At 48.7% G+C, this 20,597-nt stretch overlaps 2 protein-coding genes across 6 annotated transcripts in view; one reads left to right on the forward strand and one right to left on the reverse strand.

Annotated features, from left to right (window-relative positions):
- Positions 1–5,362, reverse strand: part of LOC119169433 (uncharacterized) — a 30,750-nt gene extending 25,388 nt beyond the window's left edge. Inside the window, exons 1-2 of one of the 2 annotated variants that reach the window (XM_037420506.2) lie at positions 5,250–5,362; positions 4,397–4,655 (exon numbers count right to left, since the gene is read on the reverse strand). In XM_037420506.2, coding sequence (XP_037276403.2) covers positions 4,397–4,616 — 220 coding nt within the window. In that variant the 5' untranslated portion in view covers positions 4,617–4,655; positions 5,250–5,362. Of the gene's footprint in view, positions 1–4,396; positions 4,713–5,249 lie in introns of those variants that run through there. The other variant, XM_075884050.1, reaches the window with a different exon arrangement.
- The window catches only part of LOC142786393 (neprilysin-1-like), a 557,390-nt gene that overhangs the window by 448,292 nt on the left and 88,501 nt on the right, over positions 1–20,597 (forward strand). The gene's annotated exons all lie outside the window — the stretch shown is intronic.

Below are 20,597 nucleotides of genomic sequence, written 5' to 3' on the forward strand. Positions count from 1 at the left end.
ACTGCCCCACAGCTTACAGTTTATGAACATCCATCCGTCAACGCAACGGAGGTTGCAGGGCCTCGGCGTATTCAGCAGTCAAGTCCGGTTTTTTACGAGCGATCACAGTACCCTCAACGTTTCCGTTCCGTACGCCCATACCACCCACCGACAACTGATTTCATTGAATCTCGGGCTTACGCGAACGCTCGCAGACGTGAACACTTCGAAGAACGGCGACGACCTCGTCCTGCGCCTGTGTGCTACAACTGTGGTCTGACTGGTCACATATCGAGGTATTGCGATCGTTCGCGCATACCACGCTATGATCAGTGGACAAGCTTGACCGATAAACCTGCTGTCCCACCTTTTCAAGGACACTGGCCCACCGACTCAAGACCCGGCAGCAGCTTCTGGCACGGACACTGGCGCAACAACTCCCCTGCCTCTGATCGAAGTGTGACGCCACCTCCTGCGCCTCGATCCCACCGGTCTCCATCGCCACGGCGCCGCCCATCGTCACCACATCAGGAAAACTAAACAGTGCGGCCGATGGGGGTGAGGTCGCTGGTGACTTGCTGCAAAACGAAATACCCCCGTCTGTGTTGATGTTCAAGAACAAGGTAGAAGTTTTTGTTGATGGTGTGTGTACGATGGCTTTGGTGGACACTGGTGCTACAGTTTCGATTATGAGTGCTGCTTTTAAACACCGTTTAGGACAAAAGGTGATGTTTTTGTGGGAGAAGGCAACAACATTCTGTGGCGTTGGTGGTAACTCGCTGTGTCCCATTGGTGTCTGTACCGCAGAAGTGTGCTTGGGTGATCAAGTGTTTGTCACAGAGTTTACGATTCTTCCAAGGAGCACACACGACATAATCCTGGGGATTGACTTCCTTCGAATGTGTGGCGCCACTGTTGATTGTAGAAATGGAGAGGTGTACATATGTGATGCTGCCCCTGGAGAACTATTAGAGAATTCAGACAGGGAGCACGGTGCGCTCCGGGTCAGTGAAGATAGCATTGTGCCGGCATTCTCTGCAGTCTGTGTTCCTGTATACTCTTCACGCATTGAAAACAGTGACGGTGCGTTCGACGCATTAGTGGAGCCCTTTCATCTCAGTTGCATTAAGAAGAACACATTGGTGCCGCATTGCATAGTGTCACTCGTTCAAGGACGCACAGGACTATGGGCGGTAAACTGTTCAGCTGAGTCGGTGGTTCTACCAGGAGGACTGAAGCTTGCCAAGTTCAAAACATACTCACCGATGGCAGTGGCTGCCCTCAGTGATGCTCCAGGTGGGGCCTCAGCCAATACTTCTACGGCCGATTCAAAACTTTTACCTATGATCGACAAGTCACTTACTACTGACAAACGCCGCATGCTTCTGGACGTTTTGTCAAAATACGTGGCGATTTTCGATTTTTCCCATGACCATGCGCCCTCGATTCCCGCGTCTCGGATTCTCCACAGGATAAACACGGGAACAGCACAGCCCATCCGCCAGAAACCCTACCGAGTGTCGCCGTCTGAGCGCAAGATAATTGATGAACAAGTGCGTGATATGCTGCAGAAGGGTGTCATTCGAGAATCATCAAGTCCTTGGGCGGCTCCCGTGATTCTAGTCAAAAAGAAAGATGGTACCTGGAGATTCTGTGTGGACTATCGCCGTCTAAACTCCGTCACAAAGAGAGATGTCTACCCTCTCCCACGCATTGATGACGCTCTAGACTGCCTCCATTCAGCATCCTACTTTTCGTCCATAGACTTACGCTCAGGCTATTGGCAAATACCTGTGCATTCAATGGACAAAGAAAAGACGGCTTTCGTTACTCCGGATGGACTATATGAATTTAACGTGATGCCTTTTGGTCTATGTAACGCGCCCGCTACATTTGAAAGATTCATGGACACCATTCTGCGCGGCCTGAAGTGGAACATCTGTATGTGTTATCTTGACGACGTTGTTATCTTCGGGCGTACATTCAGTGAACATAACGAAAGGGTAGAGCTGGTTTTGAAATGTATTCGAAATGCTGGCTTGGTTCTTAATGCAAAGAAGTGTCATTTCGGAGCTCGACAAACACTGGTGCTGGGACATCTCGTCAACAAGGATGGCATCAGGCCCGACCCGAATAAGACGGCGGCTGTTAGAGCTTTTAAACCACCTGGCTCAGTGAAGGAGCTTCGGAGCTTCTTGGGCCTCTGCTCTTACTTTCGCCGATTTATTCCCGCCTTTGCAGAAGTTGCCTTTCCACTGACCTGTCTTCTCCGCCAAGGTGCTAGTTTTGAATGGACTCCTGATTGTGAAACTTCTTTCAACCAACTGAAGTTCTTGCTCACGTCGCAGCCTATCCTGCGGCACTTCGATCCTTCTGCGGCGACTGAAGTTCACACCGACGCAAGCGGCATTGGCATAGGTGCAGTCCTGATACAGCGATGTAATCAAGTGGAACACGTAATCGCATATGCCAGTCGCACTTTAAGTAAGCCGGAACGCAATTACACTGTGACCGAACAAGAATGCCTTGCACTCGTCTTCGCTGTGCAGCGATTCCGCTCATACCTATACGGTCGTCCTTTCCAAGTAGTTACGGATCATCATTCTTTGTGCTGGCTTATCAACCTTCGGGATCCGTCAGGCCGTCTAGCACGCTGGGCCCTCCGGCTGCAAGAGTACAACTTCACGGTATCGTACAAGAGCGGCAGGAAACACGCGGACGCGGACTGCCTTTCAAGGATGCCAGTTGATGCTACAGTTTGCGACGCTGACGATTTCGATCATCTGATTGCGTCCGTAGCACCAGCGTTCCCGGATAAGGCCACCTTTGAAACTGAGCAGCGGAAGGACGTGAGTTTGAATCCGTTATTCGTGATCGCACAAGCATCCACTCCGGAAAGCCGCTTTTGCGTCCGTGATGGTCTACTGTACAAGAAATCCATCTCCGGCACCGGTTCCCGCTTCCTGCTGGTGGTTCCAGAGGCACTACGGTCATCTGTTTTGTACGCCATGCATGATGACGCCACTTCAGGTCACCTCGGAACGACGCGCACTCTTCATCGTACCCAGGAACGCTTCTACTGGCCACGTATGCGCCAGTCAGTTGAGTTGTACGTGGCCAGTTGTGCGCAATGCCAGGCGCACAAATCTCTCTCAGCAGCTCCGGCCGGACATCTACAACCTGTGACGCCTCCCAGTTCTCCGTTCGAACAAATTGGCATTGACCTGGTGGGCCCTTTTCCGCGTTCATCGAAAGGCAACAGATGGATTGTGGTATGTGCTGACCATCTTACTCGGTACTGCGAGACTGCTGCCCTGCCATCCGCGACTGCTGGTCAAGTGTCGTCCTTCCTTCTCCATTCTATCATACTGCGTCATGGGCCCCCTCGCGTCATCATAAGTGACCGTGGACGTCAATTCACGGCAGACGTTGTCGAACAACTTCTCCGTATGTGTGGCTCAGAGCTCAGACACTCGACGCCTTATCACCCGCAGACGAATGGTCTCGTCGAGCGAACAATTCGAACACTGGTGAATATGCTTTCTATGTACGTTGCCTCGAACCACAAGAACTGGGACGATGTCTTGCCGTTCGTCACATACGCGTTTAATACTTCCCAACATGAGACCACCGGCTACAGCCCGTTCTTCCTCCTCTATGTTCGACCCCCCCGTTATACTCTGGATACAATATTTTCCTTCTCTGATCGGGACCAATCAGAAATCTCCCTAGCAGAAACTCTTTGTCTCGCCGAAGAAGCTCGTCGTCTTGCTCGTTTACGTACAATAGCCTCGCAAGACAGATCGAAAGTTCGTTATGACAGCAAGCACCGGCAGGCCACATATATTCCGGGAGATCTCGTGTTGGTGTGGAAGCCTTTACGCAAACGTGGCTTGTGCCAAAAACTGCTCGCGCACTACATCGGACCTTTTGTTATCCTTGACCGCCTGAGCGCAGTCGACTACCGCATCGCACGTCTTACAGCTAGCGGGAGACGTTCCAGAAAGACAGAGGTCACGCATGTCGCTCGCCTGAAGCCTTTCAGTCAACGCGACACTGCATGAAACGCGCGGCGCGCTTTGTCTGCGAGGGGGGAAATGTTACGCCACGTATGTGCCGGACGAAGAAGGAAAAAGAAGCAAGGGGTGTGGAAGAAGAAGATCATCATCATCTGCCTGCGCCGATACGGCTCGTCCCTCGAACCGTGTATCAATAAACCCCCAGACGCCTACTGAGGTCGTAACAATATTGTTTTAATTCAGTGTTTGAAGACGGAAATTCGGGGTTGTGAGACTACGTTTTTCTATAAAATTAAACGGAGAGATTTATCGGGCGGAAGCAGTAACTGTATTTCCGCTGAAGTTCTTATCTTGATGTGAGCCGTTGACGGGGCTGTACACTTTGATAGAGCTCTCACCCGAAAGATTGACGAAGCCACAGTAGGCACCCAATGGCATCGCGGCCTGAGCCCTTGTAGCGTGATACGTGGTCATCATTGAAGTGAAGAAAAGGCCACCGCAGCGGAAAAACGATGAAAACAGCAAATTCACCAAGAAGCAAAGCATGGCGACGAACCAGCTGTGCCAGCCGTCAGGTCCCATTTGGGATTCACTTGGCAAATGGCCGGACGACACCATCGCAGAATTTGTTTCCTCTGTAGCTTCATTTCCTAGTTTCTGCGAGGAACAAAAGCGTAGCATGTACACTGACTCTGTAGCATGCACTGGTAGCACGCTCAGCGGCCGCGAAAATTCGTCGCGCAATGTGCAGGAGTGTTATCTGCATGCACGCCACGCAATAAGATAGACGACAGTGTGGACTTTAGCGATAAGAGCAACACAGGGATCCCACTATGCACTTACGTTCTCCGCAACGATGGTCAGGTTTTGTTGGCACAGCAGAACGGCTGCATAATTACCGCGGTACTATCTCAGTTTCTTACCTGAAACTACTGCGGCATCACTAAGGTCGGGGTATAAGTACGACCGCCTCGGTACTCAAGAAAACTTGGGCACTTTGAAGCTAACCATTCTTGGGAAGGGGTATTAGGATCGGCCGTATCCTTACTATGACTTGCCAAGAAAGCTTTTCAACACGATGAAAAATGGCCCCAGAAAACAAATTCAGCGTACTATAATGGCATTGCCACATGCACTTGGCTTCTTTAGCTTAGTGCCTCCACTTGGCTTCCTTCCTATCTTGGCGCGTGCACTTGGCAATGTCCACGAGTAATGCTTATCAGCGATATGATTATCATGATATCCATTCACCTTGATTCTGAAGAGGCTGTGACTGTTTTGTACACGTGTTGCCTGGAGGAGATGTTTGCATGCGTTCTGTATAACAGAAAGCAGCTATATTTGCATGCACTTGAAGCTTGACCTATGGAAGAGATGAGAATGCTCCAATTCTTTCCTTATATCGAGAGATTAGTGAGAGCCAACAGACAATGATGCAATGAGTGAGTGAGTGAGTGAGTGAGTGAGAAAGGAAAGGCCGGGAGGTTAACCAGATATTGGCATCTGGTTTGCTACCCAGCGCTGGGGGTGGGGAAGTAGGGGCAAGAAAGAGGGGTTAGAGAGAGGGGGAAAAAAACGCACGCGCACTCATAAAAAAAACGAAAACACACACTGGAAGGGCGTCCCAGCTACAACCGTTCAGCAAGGCCGGTCAATCGCAAAAAGTTCCGCAGCGCTTTGGCCATCTGCAATGAAAAGTATAGAGATGTTATTAAGAGTAATACTAATATAAGCGTGCAGGAAGAAAAGCGGATGAAAAAAAGTTGGCAGGTTTTTTTTTTTTACGAACTTTTCTTGGTCCCTGCTGGCGGCAAGTTGTCTTTACATACATGGGCTGCTACCCTTCCATATTGCATGCATGTTGCGCTGCTTTTATTGCTGCTTCCTTCGTAGGGTAGATGGCTTTTCGAGCTGGTCATTTCTTGCAGCTCCTCTTTCTTTTGTTTGCATTGCTATGAAATAATAGCGCGGTGATTGTTTCTTCCAAAGGGGGTAATAGTGTATTGAGGTAATATTGGCTGCGTAGTCACTCATCACCATGCTCTAGTAGTAAAAGTGCTAGAGTGCTTACCTAAATATCCAAGGACGAAATCCAGCCCATGGTGGTTTAGCTTTGCGAGGGCTGCCCGATCAGATAGAGGTGCACTTTAAGGAAACCAAGAAGGTCGAAGTTTCAAGCGTCCTCCACTACCATGTCCCTCATTATCATATCGTGCGTTTCGAACGTGAATACTCGAAAATTATGATAATTTTACCTAGTCTATAATCAAACTCTCATTTTAACCTAAACCCTGTTTGTAAATCTCCAGGTCTCTCCTCTGTAACTAAAGGCCGGCAAGATGCAGCTGTTATATACCTTGCTCTTGAAGGATACTGGTAATCTACCTATCAAAATTTGAGAGTTCTTGCCAAATCTGCTCGACGCCGTTCTTATTGTTCTAGTTACTTCAATCTCGTGGTTCGGCTCCATGGTTGTTACCTGTCCTAGGTAGGCATAGTCTTTTACAGTGTTTAGTGCATTATTACCTACATCAACAAGCAATGGAAAGATCCACTCTGCTCTCTTATTGTTTCTTAAGGTGTAACCCTAAGAAACAATAAGAGAGCAGAGTGGATCAGGGAACAAACCGGGGTTAAGAATATTATAGTTGAAACCAAGAAGAAAAAATGGACATGGGCCGGGCATGTTGCGCGTAGGCAGGATAGCCGCTGGTAATTATGGGTAACTAGCTGGATTCCCAAAGAAGGCAAGCTGTTAAGGGGAGACAGGAAGTTAGATGGACAGATGAGGTTAAGAAGTTCGTGAGTATAAAATGGCAGCAGCAAGCACAGGACCGAGTTGACTGGTGGAACATGGGAGAGGCGTTTGTCCTGTACTGGATGTAGTTACGATGATGATGATGATGATGATGATGTAGATGATTTAAACTCCCCATTTTTTTCAAAACAGATGATCAGTTTTGTTAGCACGACGTGTTGTAAAATTGAGAAAAATCGTTGAAGCCTTGCATCCTACACGCGACAGCTCTTGGCATTCCCCTGTATGCGTGTGTACGTGAGTCCCAGGAGCCTTCAAACAAGCCTCTTTCCATTGATCAGCGAAAGTCTGTGCCACTGCCTGGAAGTGGTGGTCTAATGGCTAAGGTACTCGGCTGCTGACCCGCAGGTCGCGGGATTGAATACCGGCTGCAGCAGCTGCTTTTTCGATGGAGACGAAAATGCTGTAGGCTCGTGTGCTCAGATTTGGGTGCACGTTGAAGAAACTCAGGTGGTCGAAATTTCCGGAGCCCTCCACTACGGCGTCTTTTTTAACCATGCGGTAGTTTTGGGACGTAAAATCCTACATATCAATCGAAGTCTGTGCCACTAAGCTAAAACCGGAGGCACCATGATGTTGTCAGCCAGTTCGGAGAAGAGGAAGGAAAAAAGGCGAGGCAAGAGAGTCAACAGGACATGCGCCTAGTTTGCTCCTCTTCCCTCGAAGAATTGCATTAAGGTATGAATGGAGAAAAGTGGTTAGTGAGTAATATGCTCGCAAAGTTAATCAACACACTGCGCTCCAAGAAGGTGGAAAAAGTGTGTCTCATGCATGGTGTAGTAGAAGTCCCTACGTTGGGCTCTTAAACTACAGGGATGACCATTTGATTTGAGTATATATATGAAAAGTGTAATTAGGTGCAGGACGTAAGGCGTATCTCGTTGCACTGTGAAACTTTATGCGTGTAGGACCTCATTACTAAACCAAAGCGTTAGACTAGCCATGGTGTCAATTGAAGGTCTTCCATTCGTTATTCTTAGGGAGCTGACGGAGATAGGAGCTCGCCACTCGGCACGCGAGGCCTCTTTAAAGATCAGCGAAGCGCTACGTTGTCATCGTATAAGCATAGCATTTAGAAAAGTCATCTGGAATTTTTACATTGCATAAATTTAGTATAAGAAAGTCTGCCTTTCCTGAAACAGACCCCGTTAGTCTTGACACCAGAAGTCCTTTGACATAGCTACAAAAAAAAACGAAAAAAGAATCGTGTGGCAGTTTCACCTTGAACTTTCTGCACAAAGTCAGCATGATGACGCAGACTGTCACGTCGACGTGATAAGTCTATGTGCTTTTAAATAATAATAATAATAATAATAATAATAATAATAATAATAATATTAATACTAATAATAATAATAATAATAATAATAATAACTCTGGCTGTCGTGCCACAAAAGCATCATATGCACATGAAGCACACATCCCCACAACGGTCCGGCTCATTTCTGACCCATTGGGTTTCTTAAGATGCACTCTTAGTGCAGAATGCACACGTCTCTGGCATTTCGCCTCCATTTAAATCAAACTACCACGGCTGGTACTAGAACAGAACCGCAATTACTGCGCGACTTTGGTGGCATCGTTTTTCATACTGTAATGTATCCTAAGGCAGCTACAGAGTGAGCGGGAACTTCTACAAGTGAATGCGGCTGAAATACCAAAACATGGACGGGAAAGAATGACGCGACAGCGATATTGATGCTGTCTGCATATCGGCGCCTAGCTCAGGAAAAATACTGTCATCTTCTTCCTCTCATCCAGAGCAAAATTTATTGTTGGGATGATGTCAGGGCTCGTTACTGAAGACCAGTTGGTCGAAATTTCCAAAGCCCTCAATACCACGTTCTTCAGAATTATGTCTTCGGTTTAGGACTTAAGGCCCCGGATAATTGTATTAGTGTTAAACTTAAGTGTCTGTTTAAAGATGTGCACGTAACCTTGCTCGTTCGCATGTTGTATTATTCGTCAGGCCAACGTCACACATGGGCAGTGTCGCCAAAAGCTCTGCTCTAATTCTAAAATGACACTCAAAGCACAAATAGTGAACACTCACCGACTCTCTGAACATGACGGTCTGGGAGCCTTCGACTCGTTTGCACCAGTATCGCGCCGCTGCGCCGGGGACGGTCTCTCACGCACCGCCCGTCGCGAACCATCAGGCCATCGCATTTCTGCATACGTGCTTCTCTAGCGAGGCCCCCCTGCCGGATAAGCCTCGTGAACACGCTTGGAGGCTTGGTTGTCTTGCAGTATGTGCGTTTTTTTTCTCTCTCTCTTGAAAAATAAACTCGAAGGAAATATGCCGAACATAAACTGAAGAAGCACCGAAGTCCTACCGCATTTCTCAAGTTCTCTTGAGACTGGAGTTTTTTTGTTTTTTTTTAATACTTCGTGTCATGCCTCATTGCATATCAAAAGATGTAATATGTTTTGAATCGCTACGCGAGCATGATGTCCTTTACCTCCATTTGGCAAAACTCCTAATTGCAGCGGCAAAACTTTTTTCTATTATTTAGTCTACAGCGCAACGCAATGTGTACACTTGTGCGAGTGCCGGGCGCGGTTTTCCTTGAAGGCACGCGCATGCTATGAATATAGAAGCACGCCTATTTTGAATGCGCCACTAAGTGAATGTTTAGGCAACCGTCGTAATAAAAACTGCACACTTCGTTACGCAACGCTGTTAGGATACGGAAGCATCGACGCACATAAGCTGTACGAGCTGATACTGCAAGCAGAGGGGAGGGAATACTTGAAGGCATCGGATGCACTCGTCACAATGAATAGAATACATAGACAAAATGTTTCGAAACAATCCGCACTTCGTGATCTTGACTTTGTTTTTATATTCTGCGTTGTGCATTCGCATCCGATATTTATGCTCATGCACCACACATGTCACATTGAATGCGCCATTTGCAAGTTGTGCTCGTCATACAGCTAATACTAGTACCGAATTGCCGATAGCGTTTCACAAGTACTGCACACTTCATACCACCGTGATGTCACGTCAGTCACGTCTCAACAATTTAGCAGCATTTCATGTTAAGAAACATAGTTGGCAATACACCTCCCTTGTATTTTAAGCCGTGTTTAGGGCCCATTTTCTCAGGAATTACCCCGTGTAAAAAGTTCGAGTCTGTTTCATTTTAATCCTTGGTAATTCTTCTTGAAGCTGAAGTACTATTACACTTGCTTTCCTGACAATTTTTTGCATTTTTAAGAGAATCAATCTTTTTTATTATTTTTTAAGTGGCACTGTCAGAAAAAGACAAGTATTGCGCATACATACACCATTCCAGTTCAGGAGCTTTGTATTGGTGATCGCTTCATTTCATCAGAAATCAACCTTCTGCATTTTCGCGTTGCTTTGATAACAGAAAAGAACAATTGTGACACAAAAAAGTTTATTTCATAATATATTAGGTTAAAGTTTAAATGCTACTTTATCTGAAGTTTAGTCCAGAACGAAGACGTGCTGAACAATTTCAATAATAGCGGCATGCACAATAGTCATCGCACTGATTAGCTTTTCTCTACTGACATTATTTTCTTGCTTTCCTGACTTGTTATTAATATGCTTTTTGTGTCTGTTGGCCAAACACTGTGAATAGCAACGGCAGTCGATGCCACCTAACCATATCGCAGTGTTGCACCTCGGTTAACTGCTAAAGGACATACAAACATTATACTAGGGCCACACATGCCTTCCAAAACTTATAACGGTTACAAACGTACTATATCTGAGGGTTTTCATTTCGAAAAAGACGATTCATTGTGTTCTCCACGACCGCCATGGTTTATCCGCATTGTGTGCACAGCTACTTGTTATCATGGTTTGCAGAAGATACGCATCAATCAAAGCGTAGCAATTGTCACTACAGGTAACGATTTGTCCTTGCGGCTACAGAGAATGAGGACAAAGCTTATATACTTGCTGAAGCGTTCGCATGACTGCACTCGGTTAAGTCTCTGTTACTTTCTGAAGCGTGCTAATGTCCAATTGTACTGCCCGTTGTAAACCTTTTCGTTCAGTCATCAGCTCTAGAGTGCATTTCGCTGCCGCAACAATATCCACAAAGGCGCAGATAAACTCAAAATAAACGCACATAACCCTGTCCGCAAGCGCGTCCCTCACGCTCAAGGCACATAAACTTAGTAAACACCCCGCGTGTTCAAAAAACGGCACCACACGCGTCTAGGTAGCGGAAATACTTTTTTTAGAAACCTGTCTATCTGTCACGTGATTGAACTACCCGGTTTAAGTTTAAGCAGTTGCTCAACACCCAGCCATCTTGAGCTGATGATTGGGTTAATTGTTGTGAACATTTTCGATCAAAAAGCAAATATTAAGAATATCTGAAGCGTAACCTATATGTAAGTATTAGGTGGTGTTTTCTGTCCCTGGAAAATACATAAATACGTAATTCTAAAGATCCTAGTATTTCTTACACAGTGCTGAAAATGCCACGCTATACACAAAAAAGTGCTTTGCCGACAATTCATAATGCCACCTGGCATTGTTTCTGCGCAAGCTTGTGTTTCCCGATGGCACTGTCACATAGCGCCGCCTCTATTTGATCCATGCCAACCAGATGTGGCCGAATCAACACACAGAAGGTGCTGTCAATGCGAAATATTGTTGGCCGCTTGGTCGGCGGTAGATTATTGTTTTTCTATAACAATTACAATGGAGCATGACGATGCGCGATTATTTTTCTTTCTCCTTCACGGCTCGCCGAATGCCTTATAAGGGGGAAAAAGAAAACAGTTTGAAAAGATTTAGGAAGTAAACCTGGTTTGTTAGCCAAATATTGCATTTATTTCATAGACGAGAATTCTTCACCGACAAAGAAAAATGCAATTATTCAACAACTCATTGACACAATACTTGAGTAGCTAATAACGCTGCCGAGTCAAGGAGAAAACACTAGATTAAGACAGCAGCTATAAATGAGACGCTGGTACGGCCGTACCATGGTGAAAGAAAGCTTTAGGTGAGCGAACTCCGGGGCTATTCGCTGCCCGATAATGTTCTACTTTGCAAGTAGCCGAGAAATGGCGCTACAAACTGTGCCCTGGTTTATGCCCCGGCTCCCCCCCCCCCTTCCGGTCAGTGTAGGAAGGCCCCGTGACGCAGGAAAGTAGCGCCGCACTGCCAACCTCCTCTCTTATCACCCTCTCTTTCGTGGCACCACTCTGTGTGTCGCGTGGTGTATACTACGCGATAACCCGGTTTTCTCAGAATTGGAAACTGTCGCCCACGTGCCGGATGTACTTTGCGGAATTTTCCAGCAGCCCGGCACCCGGCGAGCCATCTATCGGCATGCCGCAAACGAGAACATAGTTGGTCCCTCCACGCCAAGCGCTCGCTTCGCGGCGTTCGCTCACCTAAAGTATTCTTGCACCGTGGGCCTTACACAGCGCCTGCTGTTTTCACGTAGCGGGCCGCATGCACCTTTCCGATGGGCGAGGGCACGGTGAGGGCAAGCCGGCCATGTGTTAGGCAAAATGAAAAAAAAAGGATCTCAATGTGTAGGCAAGTGGTCATCAGCTGCACGCTGCGAGCTAGTTCAATTTGTCCAAAGTGTCGGGCCACTAAAGAACCCGCATACAGAGAAACAACCTAGGAAGGAGCAATGCGTGCAAAACCTTTGCGCAAAAGTGAGTGATGTCCAGCTGACCCGGAAATTCTGAGCGGTGAACACATCCCCGTATTAGCGTACCATTCACCTAACCCCGCATTTCTGGAAGTCAAACAAAAAAAATGAAGCAATGAACTACTGCATTCACATTAATGCCTTATAAACCGCAGATAGAACTGTTAGTTTATTAAGTGCCGAGAATTTCTTCGCGTACTGCAGGCACTTTTAGCGTCTATCTATCTATCTATCTATCTATCTATCTATCTATCTATCTATCTATCTATCTATCTATCTATCTATCTATCTATCTATCTATCTATCTATCTATACATATGCCTGCATCTGGTTGCTCCCGTGATCACGCTCTCGGGGTAAATAAAAATTAGTATTGAAGAATAACATGGTTTGATTAAATGACTCGCTGCTCCTGACATGAACAATGTCATACCCGTCTGTGGATATGTGCCCCAGGAATGCTGTATGTGCCACAGTTGTTAGACAGCTTTGTATTTACCGAGGAACGGCAAGAACAGACATGGCTAATTTTAACACATGCGCGTTAAGAAAAAGCCCAAACCAGCAGCGTTGACCCGAAAAATGTAAAGATTAAATGTCAGGGTCCCAGCGTGACAATCAAGTGTTCTGCTAGCCCCGCTGCGTTGGTCTAGTGGCTAAGGTACTCCGCTGCTGACCCGCAGGTCGCGTGATCAAATCCCGGTGGCGGCGTCTGCATTTCCGATGGAGGCGGAAATGGTGTAGGCCCGTGTGCTCAGATTTGGGTGCACATTAAAGAACTCCAGGTGGTCAAAATTTCCGGAGCCCTCCACTACGGCGTTTCTCATAATCATATTGCTGTTTTGGGACGTTAAACCCCACATATCAATCGATCAATCAAATCCGAGCACACGGGCACTCAGCAATTTCTCCTCCAGAAAATGCAGCCGCCGCAGCAGGGATTTGATCTGGCGACCTTACGGGTCAGCAGCCGGGTTCCTCACGGCTGTTTTACATACCGTGATTGCAGCGAAAAAAAAATTGTTCTGTTCGCTCCAATTGCTCTGTTCGCAACCGTCGCTATTGGCGGTTTCCTTTCACATGGACCGCGAACAGTCCATGATTTTCTCTCTGCGACTAGAGCGGCAAGTTCTTGCCACCGCTCTTATTGACAGGCACGAATGTAATATAATATGTGCATTATGATATCATGACGTTTCCGTGAACGGTAACGAAGGGCCCACTTGTTTTGTCATTTAAGAACACTTTCCAGTCTAAATTCATTTTAAAATGCACAGCATCGACTATTAACAAAACAAACACGTCGACTCTATTTCAACGGCATAGCCAGTCCGGCCCTACTTCGACGGGTCTCAACAAAAAATCACTCTCGCCCCTGCGATCAGAGCGAAAACTTTTAACATGTTGGAAGCTCGCCGCGGACCACAGCGGCGGAAGCGAACTGCCCTTTTTTTCGCTGGGAGCGAATTCGCAGCCTGGAAATCGCTACTTTTTGTGTCATGTGAAACAGCCTTTAGCCGCTAGACCACCGCGGCGGGGCAATTCTCCGGGACAATTAAGTGTTCTACCAAAAAGCCACGCTCGGTCTTGGAACTACTTCTCAAAAAAGCCTTAATGTTGGTGAAATGTCTATTGTTGTTGTGCTGGCTATAGAATTCCATAAACAGTATACATAAGCAATGCCATCATACAGCCGCCACGTCGGGCTCACATCAATTGTAGTTAATTGCCATCCACTGAAGTTAGTTTATGCAGCAGTGTCCAGGGCTGCCATTCTCGCGAGCAACAGCATTTAATACCAGCTTGCCGCTTCTGGTGTTGCTTATATCCATGTTGCCGTTGGCATTGTTACGCAACTGTAAACTACTGGATATATAAAACATTTGAGGCTGTTTCACGTGTGTCTGTGTGTACATTTGTACGGAACCGTCCACAGTTAAAGGCGTAGTGACGTGACAGCGTCCGACTTAGACGTGTCATCGTCGCTGGTTTAATGAAGAGGACGAGAGGTACAGGAAGTGAGCTGCCGAACTAGAGCAGCGGCCATGGCGTTCAGCCACCCAGAAGCCTACGAACTATCTAGGCGCCACGAGCCGCCAGCCTCGTCTTCTTTTTTTCTTGCCGGCTGGCCGCCTCTAGCGATACACTATACAAGGGCGGCCCACCTAGTGTGCTACGAGATAAAAAAAGGTATGTACAAGATGTAAGAAAAACTTAAAAACACTATGTGCATGTGCGGCTGTTCCTAAAGTGTTCAGTGGGAAATCCGAATGTCGTCAGGGTGGAAGGCGTACGAACGAATTCGACAGTTCCAGTGGAACCACGCAGCAAGAACCACGCAGCGGGTGTGGATAGGGAACCACGCAGCGGGTGTGAATAGCAACGCAGGCAGGCTGTTGGAAGGAGTGGGCGAAACTGATAACGTGCAAATCGGTTGGCAGTCGACTAATTTCGCAGCGAAGCACGTCGAAGCCAGAACATACAGCGGGTGCCGTGGTTCTGGTGGCTGCGTTGGTGCAGTATACAGCCAGACCTGGAGCTTTTAACGGGCATAGTTGCGGCTGGTGGACAGAACCTCGCCGGGCTGGGAGCGCGACGCGGGTGCTGTTCGACGGGGTCGGTAACGACGGAGGTGGTGATATGTCACCGGCTGCAGCTGCTGTGTCGTCTGCCGTGTAGACGAGCGACGAACTGCTCGTCTTGTGCCGGACATCTTTTGGTGCGTTCGCGTGGGCAGGGCAGGTGAGCCTATCACGGGCATCGTGAGATCCGGTAGGTGTGTGGTGTCACAGTTGTCAGGAGCTATCGGTGACGGTGAAACAGTGGAGCACGTTTCGAGTGTTGTGCTGCAGTCATTCTTTCTGTGTGCCAGCTGCTTGTGAGGGCGGATGTTGGGGACCACAAGAGGCGCAGTGGACACTGCAGACGTCTTGTCAACCTTCAAAGACTGAGGAGCATGGCCGGGGAGCCCAAAAGGCATGGGCTCTGCCGTAGAGTTGAATGACATGCCCGTGCTTGTCGAGGCAGTCATGTGGATGTCCACCACAGTGGAGAGGTGTGGTCTGTTCGGCTGTTGAAGAAGCCGCCACGTGGTCCTCTGTCATTGTAGCAGCATCCCGGAAGTTCGGCGGTAGCATGCCACGGGCAGGAACTTCAGCTGCGGGAGATGTTGAAGTAGCTGGTAGTGGCTCTTGAGAAAGTTGGGAGGAAATCTTCGCAGGCGTGTCTGTAAAATTCTGGCTGCCATCTGAGACGTTGGAAAAGTCGTATTTGGGCGGGCAGTCCATGAGTGTTTGAGCAGTAGGCACCGATGTGCTGGGGAAACTGATGCCATGCATCATCACAGCGGACTCTGCGCCTATAGTGTGAGTGGTGTGGACGGCCTTCACAGAGGCCAGGACCTGCTTGAAGTCTGCAGGCAGGTCAGCCAGCGCAGCTGGGGTCGTCGAAACACTTAAGGTAGACAGTGCAGCAGAGCATCTTTCTGCAGTGAAAGTGACAGTGCGCGGGGCAGTGGCCAGCGTGGAATCTGTGATTGAGAGAGGTGGCACATCCAGCACGCCGGCGGCAACAGCCATGGACTCCGGCGCTATGGGTCTCTCGAACAACGGGTTGATTGGCACGGAAGGTTGGTCTCCGTTACTTCTTTGGCCAGTTAGTGTTGGCAAAAGAACCGCCTGAACGGGCAGTGATGCGGGAGGTGTCCTGGATGGTGATGAGCAAGATGCAGTTGTGTTCTATTTGGGAGAAGTATCACGTGTGATGCCATAAAACTTGAGCGTGGCGTCTTGCAGATCATCGTATGGGCGAGGGCTTCAGGAGAAGTGTGTGAGGCAGCGTTTGAGTTCATGTGAAAGATGATATTTCAATACCTCATACATAAACTGCTGCTCCCAAATACCGTTGCAATCCAAGCCCGCCATAAACTCCTCGACCGATTATTCTAGGCGAGAGGTCCGAAATGGTCGCAGTGTCACGTCGAATTGGGACCGCCAGGCTTGCGCTGGCTGGAACATGACGGTGGAGTTCAGCGACAGTTGCGCAGCGTCGGTCGCTTATCCGTGTGTCAATGGTCACCAATTTGTTGAGGAACGAGAGACGAGACGGCAGCTTGTGAGGCCATGGCATGGTCGCGGCTTTTATTTGGGACGCGGGCGTAGAAGAAATCGCGGCTGCAGCGTCCAGCCAGGCCAGGAGCTTCGCCATTCTAGGTGCCTGGCGCCACGGGCCACCAGCGCTCGTCAAAGGAAACTCTCTGATGAGTACCTGTCATATTACGGGTCTCATTACTGCAAGTAGGCGATGAAGCATTGTTTATGCACAGCCTGAGTGTATCGAAGGGAATCAGAAGTTCAAACCAACAGTACTCGTATGCAAATTTAAGTCACTATGTTTTTGCCAGAGAGCGATATCCGGACATGGTGCACACGAAAGCGTTCTTTTTGAAGGGGCCCTGAAACATTTTTTTAAGTAACCATGGAATGCATTCACTAAAAAAGCTTATTGTCTCACAAATTTAACGCCGCGAAAGTTTTGAGAATCCGTCCAGTACAAGCAGAATTACAAAAATTGGCCGCACGCTGCAATTGCGTGCTGTCTTCTCTCGTCCCACAGAAAGCACTGGAAGCTAAGTAGAGAAGGATGGTAGAGGCAAATAAAGTACGCCCTGCGTGCCTCGTGATCTTGAGCACTTTTAGATGCGGAGCATCTAATACTCGAGGCTTGTAGTGCGGCGCCGTCCGCAAGCTTCCTCCTCCTTCTTCCACCATCTGTGCATTCCTTCCTCCTCTACACACCGCGCGCGCTTCACCCCTCCACCATCTCTGCACCCTTCCTTCTCTACACACCGCGTGCGCTTCTCCTCTTCATGAACATTCGCTAGCTGTATAATGTAGCGCGCATGCGCCGTCACGCTTCGAGAACATCGGCAGCTGACGCGCGCGCATGCGCCGTCGCGCTTCGAGAACATCGGCAGCTGACGCGCGCGCATGCGCCGTTGCGCTTCTCCCCCTTCTCGAACATTCGACAGATGACAGTGCATGCGCCGTCGCGCTGTATATATACTCAAGGTCGGTGCTCGCTCGCTCAGTTGCCGCTCGTCGGTTGGTTTGTACGGCGCGTCGACGTCCGAGGTCGCAATGATCGACGTCCCTTCGACCAGCGCCGGCCAAAGTGTTGGCGGAACCGCAACCAAGTCGTCGTGCGAAGACAAGGCAGCGGGGAGAAGAGCTCGCGACGCCGAACGTAAACGTCGGCGTCGAGCGGAAGATGCTCAACTTAGAGAACGTGAAGCCGCTGAGAGACGTCAGCGTCGAGCAGCAGCACCGGATTCGGCCGCTTTGAAACGTAAGCGTCGACAAGAGGACCCGGACTTTCGAAAACGGGAAGCCGAGTGCAAGCGTCGGCGACGAGAGGCCGATCCCGATGCTGCCCGCGATAGTCGAATACATGGCGTCGCGACACTCGCTGAAACGCGCAACGCACGACGACTGCAAACACCACCAGCCGACCACCATTCGCGGAACCTGCATCGACCACGTCTTTGCAAATTTCGACCTACGACCGCTGCAACCCGATCCACTCACTCTTCACTTTACCGACCAAAAAGCCATCGTGCTCAAAGTTCGTCGCAATAAATAAACACCGCCCTTTCGCATACGTGTCGTACGTGTTCACTCATTTAACACCCCTCCTACAACCACGTTAACCAATTTAGCCAGCGACCCAAGTAAGTCGCAATTTAACACCCCATTTCACAACCTCGTTAACCAATTTAGCCATCGACCCAAGTAAGTCGCACTTGAACACCCCGTTAACCAATTATATGCTCCGCATCCTCCTCAGTGTTCCCCCGAAGGAAGCTGCGGGCAATTTTTTCTTCTTTTTTTTCTTCTAATAGACGTCTTCTTGAGTGCGATTGCTCGTGCATGCACGGACAAGTCGCGGCCTCCCACGGGGATCCCTGTAACGACCGAGCGCGCCACGTATAAATCAGTCAATGGCTGACAGATTGCCTTCTGCGAGGCTTTTTGGAGCGTCTTCTGTGATTTGTCGAGAGAATAGAAAGCAATTTTTAGGCTACTTTGATAATTTATTGTGAATCCAAGGCAGCGTGCTGAGCTATTTGATTTAGCTCGCTAGTTTTCGGGAGCCTTCACTACAGATCGGCCGCGTTTACTGACCATGCTCAAAAAGTGTTGTAGGGCCCCTTCAACTGTGAACCCCTCGGTACATATCATTAGCGCCACGCCGTAGCTTTACGCTCAATAGAAAAATTTCAACACAGTCATCTTCACTTCGCATGCTTCGCGTAACATTGATTCCCAAAGTACGTTCGATCTGCCGAATGGCACTGAGGAGCATGGCCGGGGAGCCCGAAAGGCATGGGGGCTCCCCGGCCATATATATATATATATATATATATATATATACATATATATATATATATATATATATATATATATATATATATATATATATATATATATATATATATATATATATATATATATATATATATATATTGTGAGGAGGTTTATTAGCCGTTAAAGACAGCGACGAGACAGCGTCAAGAACCGTCCAGCGATCGGCACAGCAACGAACCGAAGCACGAGCCGAGAGAGCCAGGCGTTGGCGATGCTGCTCGCTGCAGGCACATCTTCTTCTTCACAATCGCCCCCGCTGAAAAAGGAGCCATCCTGGCGACTTAAGAAGTTTCAGGCAAAGGCTCATGGTACGGTTTCAGTCGGGAAACATGGACGATGTCACGTGCACGCCGGCGCATGTCGTCCGATCGGGAAACTGGTTCAATTAGGAAATTAACCGGAGAGGTTTTCTCCAAAACGGTGTAAGGCCCCTCGTACCGCGGGACAAGTTTCGAGGAGAGTCCCGGTGTTTGGTATGGGATGGCAAGCCACACAAGAGACCCTGGGGCATAGTTGGGATCCGGAAGAGAGGTGCTACAAGTTTCTTTCTGGCGTTGTTGTTCTGCCGGGGTGAACGCACGGGCGAGCTGGCGGCACTCTTCGGCTTGTCTAGCAGCATCGGAGATAGGTGGACACTCGGAAGCATCAGGACGGTAAGGAAGTAGGGTATCAATTGTATGGGAAGGCTCACGTCCGTAAAGAAGAAAGAAAGGTGAGAATCCCGTGGTGGATTGTATTGCGGTGTTATATGCGAACGTGACGTATGGCAGAACACGGTCCCAGTTGCTGTGATCAGATGCCACGTACATTGAGAGCATATCACCTAGCGTGCGGTTGAACCGTTCCGTTAGTCCGTTAGTCTGCGGGTGGTATGCTGTCGTTTTCCGATGAATGACGTGGCATTCCGAAAGCAGAGTTTTGACGACCTCGGAAAGAAAAGCGCGGCCTCTGTCACTAAGGAGCTCTCGAGGTGCACCATGTCGAAGGATAAAGCGTTGCAAAATGAAAGAGGCGACATCCTGAGCTGTAGCGCTCGGCAAAGCGGCTGTTTCGGCGTAGCGTGTCAGGTGGTCGACCGCCACTATAATCCACCGATTACCATCTGGTGTCAATGGAAGGGGACCGTAGAGGTCAACGCCGACGCGATCAAATGGCTTGGCAGGGCATGGAAGTGGCTGCAATGCGCCAGTCGCACGTGGCAGTGTTGATTTACGTCGCTGGCAGTCAGGACAGCACTGCACGAATTTACGTACAAAATTGTACATGCCGCGCCAGTAATAGCGATGGCGAAGGCGTTCATATGTTTTGAACACTCCGGCGTGGCCACATTGCGGATCGTCGTGAAGGGAGGCGCATACTTGCGATCGCAAAGTGCGTGGAATGACCAGCAACCACCGGCGGCCATCGGGAGCGTAGTTGCGTCGATGAAGTTGATCGCGGATGGCGAAATGGAGAGCTTGACGTCGGAGGGATCGAGATACTGGAAGGTTGGGCGTGCCAGATAAATATTCGATAAGAGAGGCGATCCACGGGTCACGACGTTGTTCGGTGGCAATTGATTCAAGATTTAACGATGACAAGTACTGGAGGCACGTGTTTCCGCACGTCGGATCTGGTGGCAAAGGTGAGCGGGACAGGGCATCAGCGTCAGAGTGTTTGCGTCCGCAGCGGTATACGACGCGAATGTCGTACTCCT

The sequence above is a fragment of the Rhipicephalus microplus genome, unplaced genomic scaffold (genome assembly GCF_043290135.1).
Source record: "Rhipicephalus microplus isolate Deutch F79 unplaced genomic scaffold, USDA_Rmic scaffold_23, whole genome shotgun sequence".
In the NCBI taxonomy this organism is placed as follows: domain Eukaryota; kingdom Metazoa; phylum Arthropoda; class Arachnida; order Ixodida; family Ixodidae; genus Rhipicephalus; species Rhipicephalus microplus.